This window comes from Prionailurus bengalensis, chromosome A3, assembly GCF_016509475.1.
Source record: "Prionailurus bengalensis isolate Pbe53 chromosome A3, Fcat_Pben_1.1_paternal_pri, whole genome shotgun sequence".
NCBI lineage: Eukaryota > Metazoa > Chordata > Mammalia > Carnivora > Felidae > Prionailurus > Prionailurus bengalensis.
In genome coordinates, this window is record NC_057354.1 from 129698707 (window position 1) to 129709101 (window position 10395).

Genomic DNA, 10395 nt, shown 5'->3' on the forward strand with positions numbered 1-10395 from the left:
CTCAGAGAGTTAAGCTCATATTCTGGTAGGTTTTTCCTTACATAACTGAAGAAAATTCTTAGCAAGAGCTTTAATAATAAGCTTCTTTCTGAAGGAGTAATATTGTGATTTCATGCAAGAAAAATCTCCCCTTGACGTAAATGAGAGATGAAGTTGTGGGAAGGTATAGTCAGAGTTATTAGTTTGCTTTCCCCTTTCTAACCAAATGACAAGAACATTTTGTCTTTGGATTCTTTGATAGTTTTTTTTTTTTCCTGTTAGCAAATAGAATATTCAGAATACCTTTCCCCTGATACTAGTCTTAAGCCTTATAAATTATATTTTTGTGGGGTCTTCTGAGGTGGGAAAAGCCTGCCAATTTCAATTAGAGTGATTTAGGTTTCCTTGTAGAGAAGCCACGTGGTGGGATTCCTGGTTTTCCTAGTGATCAGGTGTCACCGAGAACACCTGAGGTGTAGACATGCCTCACTTAGCCTTATATGTACTGAGCACCTACTCTGTGCCTCAGCACAAGTCGCCGTGAACCAGAGAGACTGGTTACACTCCACAGCACAGGGGACGGTTCATCTGGGTGCTTGTTGCCAGTAAATGCAAGCATCACGACTCACCCACAGCCACAAAGCCAGAGAAGACGATTTTTCCTTTTCCCCAACATCTTCAAACACCCAAATTTCTTCTATTGTAGGTTCAAATGAGGTAAACATACAACATGTGAGTGATGGAATCAAGGGGATTTTATAAATTATTAAATGGCCAGAAAATAAGATCTCGGCTTTCCTGCCTTTGGTTAGAGAATAGGCGTCCCCTGTTGCAAAGCTTATTCATTTCTTTTATCATGTTCCAGCTTTCCCACTTGCTCTTGCGTTTTATTTTGTAATTACTTTCTTATCTTTGCAGCCTTCCTTTGAATCTTAAGTCTTTCTAGTTAGAGAAACAAGGAACATGTACTTCTGTAATTGAGACAAAACTAAGTGCGACTCCCACATTTTCTTCTTTTTCTTTATGCTCCGTTTCAGGGACGGCCAGCTGGCTGTCCAGTTGTTCACTAGCTGTGAGGACCCCAGAGAACGTCACCTGTTTTTGTAGGTCTCAAGTCACTCTCCATTTTGTCTTAAATAATCTTTGCATGTGCACACGTCTGTATATATCTCTGAATGAAAACACGATTACTAGCTACAGGTAGGAATGTATCTACGGACACAGATGGAATGCATGCATTATGTAAACGTGTAGTAAGTATATGTGTATATGCAAATGTGTATGTGTACACAGATGTCCGTGTGTAAATGTGTGTGTGTGTATATCTGTGTGTGTATATATATATATATATATATATATATATATATATGTATATACACACATACACACACACATTCTGCCAATAGCTAGTAATTGTCAACCAAAAAGGTCAAGTTGGGTGTTAACCATTTTCTAAACACAGTTCTTCGTGTTTCTAGAAACCTGAAAGTCTGTACTTTTCACCTACAAACCCATTATCCGTGCGGCAAGTCATGTCTGAAAGCCAAACTTAACAAGACTCTCTTCACCTGTTTAAAAGCAAGAAAGCAGAAAGCTTTGAAGGTACGCATATGGACAAAAGGAAATTAGGTTGCTCTATGATGTTTGTGCCGCTGGTATTAATTTCACTGAAATTCCACTCTGCTCCATTTATTCGATGACTAAGAGACTGAACTCTTAGGGAAGGAAAGAACATATAAACATGTAATTAACCAATAAGGTAATGTTTGAAGACTGTTAGGATATACTGATTATTCAGATAATTCATTATTTTGTGAACACCAATGGCATGCATTTCTGAAAAAAAAATCATTACTCAAACAAAAGTGTTCACCATGAAACACGACACAAAGAGGAAGATAAATATCAAACATGTTTTTTTAAAGGTGGTAAAATCATGTCACATAATTGGTCTTACAGCTGCTTCCGCGTTTGATGTTCTAATCTGGTGCAAATGTGTGTTATCTGCTAGTGAATCCATATTTAGTCTTTCTTTTAATAATATACAGTCATGACTGGGATTTAAATTTTTAAATATTGAGGAACTTTATATATATATATATATATATATGTATCTATTTAGCTCATGGATATACTTTAAACTTTAAAAAAATAAATGTAATATATGTAATTTGTACAGGATTGGTTTTTCATGAGTACACTTGGAGAGTAACCAGTTTCAGACCTGGTTTTGTTTAAAGTATGCCCATCCTCTCTCCTCCTCCCCAGCTTTTTGTTTTTGTTTTTGTTTTTGTTTTTTTTAATAACAAAATCTGTAGCAAAGCACTCCTCGGAGTACAAACTTTCATTCTTTTTTAGTAGTTTGCTTTTTCAGGGTCAGCCTCTGAAGGTGGAGAAGGAACAGAGGCACAAGGGTATGTTTCCTCTCTACCAGAGAGCAGGTGGAACCCACTTCCAGCTTGGCCACACTCAGCATCATAAAAAGTACAGTGAAGCTCCGTTCTCTTGAGGAGAACTCCAACCAAAAGTAAATTCCTGACCTCTATCAAAATGTTAGGAGGCTTCTGGCTTTAATTTTTAGAACTCTGATAAAATCCGGGGATCCTCTATTCACTCAAAATAAAAAAATCAAGTATGCCCATGGCATCTTTCAAAGGAACACCCACCCATTTGGTTTCACTCACACTGTTAACAGTGCCCTCAAAATACACTTTTTCAGGAGAAAGTTATTAGATAATATCTTGAGAATATCCTCTCCATGGTGCACGATGCTTAGGATTATTTTGCCATTGGCTGTTATTAACATGGACCAGGGGTCCCCTCTGTAAGGAGTGTTCTCCTACTGTGAATCTGTACGAGTCTTACCATCAACCCAGTCCTTGACAGACCAGTACAGGAATGAATGCTACTTTGGCGGCCAAACTCTTACTTTTACTGACAGTCGAGTCTCAGAAAGTATAAAGGTGCTGGGCCAGTCCCCTGTTCTTATAGTGACCATCTCGGTAAGAGAAAAATCAGATTATGTGCCATCAGAGGAAATAAAATGTTAGTATTAGGTGTGATCGACCGATGCATTTCTTTTGCTTAAGCCCCACCCTCTGAGTGACAGGTGGAGGACAAAATGTCAAGAAGTTCTGCTGGAACCAGTGTTCAGGATGGTGTTTAATACAGCAGAGAGCCAAGATACAGTGGGAGGACACAGTAAAGAATGTGGAGAAGGTAGACACAATAAAGAACTTCGGTTTATGATCTGCCATCTGCTATTTGAAAGAGGAGTAAGTTAGGGAATTAAGTGACTTTTAGTTCCCCGTACATGCAAAGGTAAGTTAGTTATTACAAAAGTTTTGCCGTTGTATGCGCTGAAAGAAAAAGCATATGCATTTAAACATTTTTTAAAAAATAAATCACTCAATAGGCTTAAGAAAAATACTCTAGTTCATATTTCATTGATCTGACCTTTTGATTCAAGATCAGGGAATGAATCCAAGGTGGAAAACAAAAACAAAACAGAAATGAACCATTTCACCATGAAAAAAGGCATTTCCAGTCTCAGCTAACCTCGACTAGTTTTTATTGCATTATTTTTGAAATGCCAAGAAACTGGCTTTGGCCATATTTGCCATCCAACTAAATCACAGCTGTCAAAATGCAATTGCTTGCCACAATTAGCTAAACACCATTATTTGACAAATCCCCTGGAAAGGGACGTAGATGCTGTAGGTGTCTAACACTGAATCAATTAACAGTCAGTCAGGCTGGGGCTGCAGCACAGGGAGAGAAGTTGGTACATCCTTGGCCAAGGAAGGGGTTTCCGACAGCCTTAAGTTTTTGGAAAACACACACATTTGCCCTGGTCCTACAAGTTCTTTCTGGTTTTCAGGAATGAATTGTGGGATTGGCTAAAGAGGAAGGGAAAAAGCCACCAATTCTAGAGTCCTTTCTTAAGGACATCAAGGGGAGAGGAAGAACAAGAGAAATGCAAATGTGAAATGGTAATGGTATACAACATGGGGAAAAGAAACCTCATTGAATCACCCGCTAGCAATCTCCACCCAAGCAGTGAACCCCTTAACTGACAGAAATTCAGTACAACATACACATTGATGAACACCTTCACCATTACGAGGACTGCCGTTTCAAGCCAAAAATTAACTACAATATGCAAAAACAGAATTCTCATAAGATTTGAGAAAAATAGAGTGAAAAGGCAATGTTAGCTAAGCTCTTAGCTAAATCCACTCTTAATGGCCCCCAGTATTTAAACTATCATGGATTAAAGCCATGAAAATAAAAATTTCAATTTGAAATTTTATTAGCATGTTGCTAAAATGGTCAATAAAAACATCAACACGATAGGCTTTGTTGACATAGTTGGAAAACTGCTCTCTCACTTTTAAAACTTTATTTCCACTTCCCCACCCTCTAAGATTTCTAGGTTAGGAAAAGCCAAACTAAATATACTGGCTATGGTGTTGTAATAATGCTGGTTTCTTGAATGTTGCCATATCTTCCTCCTCTCTCTCTCCTCCAACCCTTTAAAAAATAGGACTCTTTCTGAAATGCAGCCCCATCAGGGAGCAAACGAGGGTTAAGAACAACAAGCGACCGTCTCCACACATTCAAGTTCCCAGACACCAGGTGAACCTTCTCCTTGCCGGGGGCGGGGCCCGCGCTCCTCACCAAATCAGCTGAGCCATTTTCCTCCCGGGACCAGGAAGGCTTCCCTTCTGCCAGCGAGGGAGACTCACAGGCAAATGGGATGGGGGTGGCGGTCGCTTCCCTCGGTGGAAAGGACTGGAAGCAAACATTACAGCTTTGCCTGGAGCCTGGAATACAAATGTCAGGAGACTTGGGGCTGGAGAGCTGGAAAAGTCCCGGGCAGCCTCGGGATAACCCGGAGTCCCAAAGTGCTGTCTTGTGGAATTATTCACAAGTGCCTAAGGGACAGGCTCGATTTCTTGGAAATCCTGCAATCTGGGGACACGTTCATACGGGAGGTGAACTGTGCCCTGGAAAGATCATTTCTCACCTCCGACTGGTCTGTGTGTGCGCACTGGGGGCGGTGATGGTCCCTTTATAGGAGGTCGGGTGACAGTCACTGACTAGCGACCTGTGGGGAAAGCCACGTCCTTGCTTGCTCCCTTCAGCCCTTTCTCCTTTCCCCCGTTACAACTCGAGGGGAAAGCGCACGCTGGGTTTCCCAACACCATCACCACCACTGTGGGGGGGGCTCAGCCAGGCGCGCACAGCTGCCCTTTCGTCCCGGGGCCAGTTCCTGAGACTTCCGGCCACTTGCGGAGGGGTGCGAGGGTGCAGCCTGGGCACCGGCCGCCGCAGGAGGGCGCTCGAGGGGGACGGGGGTCGCGGATCGCCGGCCAGGAAGCCCGGGTGCTGGGAAGGGAGCGGGGCGCGGGGAGACAGGAGGCGCAGGTGGCCCCCCACGAGGCTACTCCTTGTCGTCCACGAGGTCGGCGAGCTCCTGGAGCACTCGCAGGCGGCCGCTGGCGTCGATGCGGCGCTTCTCGCGGATGAGGTCTTCCAGGCTGTGAAACCTGGCCGTGTGCACCTTGTTCTCGCCCAGGTGCACCTTGAGATAGTACTGCTGCTGCGGGGGCTGCGTGCCGGCCGGCACCTCCCCTCCCGCCTTGAACTCCCGCTTACCAAAGCGGCACCAGGCGGCGAAGCTCTCCGAGTTCGTCCAGCAGATCTCCTCGCTCTTGAGGCCCAGGTGGCCGCAGGCGTTCTGCACCACCAGCTCGGCCACCAGCGGGCGGTAGCGGTACCAGCTATTCACCACCCGGCCCACGTTGGCCGCGCCCGCCTCGTACAGGCTGTCCTGGCGGATCTCGCCTTGGTGCAGGTGGATGATCTGCCCGCCACCCACATAGACGGCCCAGTGCGGGGCGGGGGCGGGCGGCTCGGGCGCCGGCTGCAGCCACAGCAGCTCCAGCAGGTCGCCCGGCTCGCAGAGCGCGGGCAGCGCTGTGACAGCGTAGACGCTCAGGTCGGCGCCCTGAGGGCCGCCGCTCACTTTGGAAAAGATGCATTCCTGCCCCCGGAAGGCGGAGAACTGAGTTTCGTTGAGGACCAGCTGGTGCAGCAGGTGGTGGCGGTGGCGGCTGGGGCTCTCTGGGCACGGGGTGCAGCCCGGGGGGGCCTTCACGCCGAACTTGTCGGGCTGGCCGCGTTCGTCCAGGTCCTCCTCCTCATCCGAGAAGAAGTAGGCGACCCCAACTCGTAGCTCGTCCTTCTCGATCCCCGACGGGTCCCCTGTGGGCAACTCGCTGTAGTTGAGGTGGGTGATGCGGTCCAGTTGGTTGCCCATCAATGACGCGGCGAGGCGAGGGCCAGGAGCCGGGATCTGCGGGAGCACAGACGAGAGGCAGAGACACGATCAGAGTCCAGCTGCCCCTCCCCGGGACGTGCAGTGCCCCTGGGACCTGCCCGTCCGCCCGCCCACGCGCCGGCACTGGAGTCACCCGCTCCTCCCCAGCGTCAGGACAGGTGCAGAAGCCACCCGTCCTTCGGGAAAGAGCAGACGCCACCACACAGCCTCGGACCCCATCCGGGAACGCGGTACAACTCCCACAAGAGAAAAGGCAGGCAGCGGGAAGGCGCGAGGGGTCCCAGTGGGGGCGACAGAGCGGGTTGTTAGCAGCGAGAAGACCGACACCCGGGAGAGGACCGAGGGGTAGGTTGGAAAGAAGAAGGGGCGCCTCGGGCCTCAGAGCTTGGAGCAAGCTGCGCTCACATTTCTGTCCCCACCCTCGCCAGCCCCCCTCTCAGTTTTGCGCTAGGTCGTACTCCTCCCCTGACAGCGCCTCGGACAATGACACTCGGGCACGTTCGCAGGCACTCACGACACCGGCAAAATCTTGTTCACCTGGGAGTCCAGGCACAGACAGGCGAGTATATCGGTGTGATAATGTCACATATACACCATGACGAACCTTCGCGACGGCACACTCAGACTCCCACATTCGCACACAATCCTAAGCCCACGCTTGCACGCTCGCCAGGGCACGCACACCCACGCACCCGGGCACACCTGCCCACACAAGCAGGTGCGCTCCGCCCCTTACTTCTCTTCTCTTGCCTTCTCCCCAGCAGGGCCAGTCGGGCTGCGCCAGGGCGAGGCCCTTCTGTCTAAAATAACCTAACAAAGAGGAAAGGGAAGGATGGGGGAAGCCAGTGCGGTGTCTGGGTGCGGGTGCGGGTGCGGGCGTGGGTTGAGTAGGGAGGTCCACTTTCAGCCAAAAGACCCCTTTTCCCTCCTACCCGGCACAGGGTCCAAACAGTCGGACGAAGAAAAACCGTTTCCAAGGCAAAGAAAGCCGCCTCTCCGTACCCGTGATTTCCCTGCTCCCGAAACCCCAAACTCCTTTAAAGTCTCCTGGTCCCCATGGGTGCTGCGGAGGCGGCGGTGGCTGGTGGGTCCTGGGAGGCGCGTGGGGTTGCGGCTCCGCTCTGCCCCGCGCGGAACGGTGTGGTGCGGTACCCGGCGCGGTGCCCGTGCGCCTGCCGGTCCGCGCTGGCTGGCTGGGGTGCCCGGTCCACCTGGGTACTCCCGACTCCGTTCTGCTTTCCCACCGCGGAGCCTAAGACTCTAAGTAGCCGGAGCAGCTGGTTCCAGGGCCCGCCCCGGGACGCGCTCATTGGTTGGGGCGGCTGCCCGGGCCGCGTCAATCTCCGCGAGAGGGGGAGGGGAGCAGGGGCGGGTCTCCAGCGCGCGCTCCGCCCCGGCCCGCCCGGCCTCGGTGCACCGGAACGCGCACGGCCCCCGGGAGTGGAGGTGCGACAACCCGCGGGGAGCGCGCGAGGGGCGCGGCGCCGCTGCGTGGCGCCGCTGCGCGCCACCACCGTCGCCCCCCGGCTTTTCCTAGCTGGCCGTGACTGACGGCCCGAGCTCTGTGTCTGGGAGTACAGACTCCAGCGACGAGGCTGGGTCTGCGGGTGAGGAACCCCCGTGTACCCAGGCACTGAGGGCGGCCCGGGGCGGGGAGCGACGCTGTCGGAGCCGGGCACCTGGGCCCTGGTAGGGCCCCCCGGAGTCTCGGTGCCCGACGGCCGTAGGCTGATCTGCCCACAGACCCTTCCCTGCCGGCACGGATGCTTTGCAGATTGTGCCCACGGTGTCAGCTTCTTCTCGGATCCGCGTGAAACTGCTGACCCAGCACTGGCGCCCGGTTTAAAAGGAGCACCTTTGACAAATACTACTGAAAAATCTGAACCTTGGCCAGCCCTTTCCCTAATTGGGCCTATGATTTGGGCTGCAATTTTCTATGAAAGGAGAGCTTCACAAATGCCAACGGCCAAGCCCCAGAACTGCCTTCGTTTAGGGATTTTTGTTTGCTTTCGTGGCAGAAGGGTGTCCAGCAGTAATTAATGATTGCATTTCTGGATGGAATGTTAATGAATGAACGAGTTCTGGACATTGGGTGTGGAAAGACGACTTTCATACATAGGACATTCTAGAGCGACAGTTTAAAAAGCTTATAACACTTAGACATCTGGTTCTACTCTCAAGACTGGGCTCTGAAAGCTTTTCTGTGAAGCCTACTCTTTCCCCAGGGAGACTAGGGTGCTTCCTCTTTGTGCGCCCTTTGCAGTTGGCATAGACTCTTAGAACTCTAACCTCCCCCCCTTTTTTTAATGGCAAACCCGTGTTCAATTTCTTGCTCTTTACAAAGTGAACGATTGGACAGGAGGATTGGCCTGCGCTCTACACAGTTTTGTATTCCAGACGTCTTTCACAATGCCGGCTGTACAACGGGCTCCATCGTCAATAATAAAAATGGAAATAGCCAACATGTACTGGCTACTCATAAGTGGATAGACACTATGCTAAGAGGTTTAAGTAGGTGAGATTTAATGTTAATGCCTCCGGAGAGAATTCTCTGGTACAAGCACCACAACAGATGAGAAAACAGAGGCCCAAATAGCATTGACAGCGATCTCTCCAGGGTCTGTGGAACTCCCAAGTCGATCTTTAACCTGTCTGTACTGTTCCTTGGGTTAAAAAAATATATATATCTTGTTTTATAAGACAAACCTGGTGTCCCAGAGAAGTTACCTGAGCACTGACACACATTATAAAACCTTTATTTTTTTTATTTTTTGGTAGACAATTTTAAGCACTGTCCAACTGCTTTCTGAAGGTCTCTTCAAATACAGTGATTTATCAAAATTAGATGTTTGATACGTATAGCTGGAAAAATGGTTTTAAAATGACCATCTGCATACATTTGATGTAGGTAAAGCTCTTTCAGAAATTTGGCCATGTGCAAGTTATAAGAATACAAGTTGCCATCCTTGGAACCGACCACAGATTGTGATGACCTTTTTTATACTCTCTATAAATAATAGACAACTGGTTTTGGCCCTGAAGTCAAGGGAATTGAACAAGTGGCCTCCGAAATTGAGAAGTGAGTCATTGGTCCGGTTATGAACTAGACTTATGATCTCTGGGAGGGAATATCTGAAGAGTTCATTACTGGTGTCTGAGAGGGAGGTGAGGGAGTCATTGGAAGTAGCTCAGCACTTGGTGTTGAATAACCTCTCTCTCTCTCTCTCTCTCTCTCTCTCTCTCTCTCTCTCTCTCTCTTTTAACCTCCTGTCCATCCCAAGATCAAATCTTGTGCACATTTACAAGGTATTTGCTGGGATGCCGTGTTCTGTCTTAGCTGTCCTATCACATAACTGTTCCAGACTACAGCATAAGCAGGTGGTTCCTCTTTGCTTAGTATCCCAACATTCTAAAGGACAATGAACAAAAAATATTGTCAGGGCTTCAAAATATAGTGCCAAAAGTTTAAAACATCAACATGCAACTTTTTGAATCTCCTTTCCGTCCCCTTCTGTAGGGGTAAAAAAACAAAAACAAACACACACACACACAAACAAACAAAACAAACAAACAAAAAACCTTACAGCTTTAGTAATCAAAGGGAGAAGAAATACCCTGAGAGCCCACCTTGGAATATAAGGCAGAGAACACACTGACTCTGAGATATGGAAAAGGATGAGTCAACGTAAAACAAGGAACATGCATCTATTCTTTGTAGCCTTTTGGCAACAACAAAGATAATAAACCAAGAAATAGGCCAGTCAACTCAATGGAGTTCACTATCAAAAAACCTTAGCTTTTATTTGCATCACAAAATATTGTTTGCTAATTGTTTTGTCTATTATTCTTCACCCCATCCTGCCTTTTTGCAGGCAGGAAATGTAGTTTTCCAAAAGAAAAATAGAGTCATCAAAAGCATAAACTCTGGAAGCCAATTAGAGTTTTCCTTCAACATTTTCCATCTGGGTAACTTTGAGCTGCTGGGTATTGGTTCCTTCAACTGTAAAATGTGGTCAAATGGTATGTAGCTCATTAAGTTGTGTGCAATCATGCATACACACAGTTCATGG

General features: G+C 48.3%; 1 protein-coding gene across 1 annotated transcript; it reads right to left on the reverse strand.

Annotated features, from left to right (window-relative positions):
* Window positions 1-3123: 3123 nt before the first annotated feature.
* LRATD1 (LRAT domain containing 1) lies at window positions 3124-6304 on the reverse strand. The gene has a single exon (XM_043604500.1). It carries the CDS (start codon window positions 6302-6304, stop codon window positions 5426-5428), a length of 879 nt encoding a protein of 292 aa, XP_043460435.1. The 3' UTR covers window positions 3124-5425.
* Window positions 6305-10395: the final 4091 nt, after the last annotated feature.

Excerpts from the sequence above, each read along its gene's own strand:
- LRATD1 (XM_043604500.1), bottom strand. The coding sequence starts at position 6,304 with ATGGGCAACCAACTGGACCGCATCACCCACCTCAACTACAGCGAGTTG.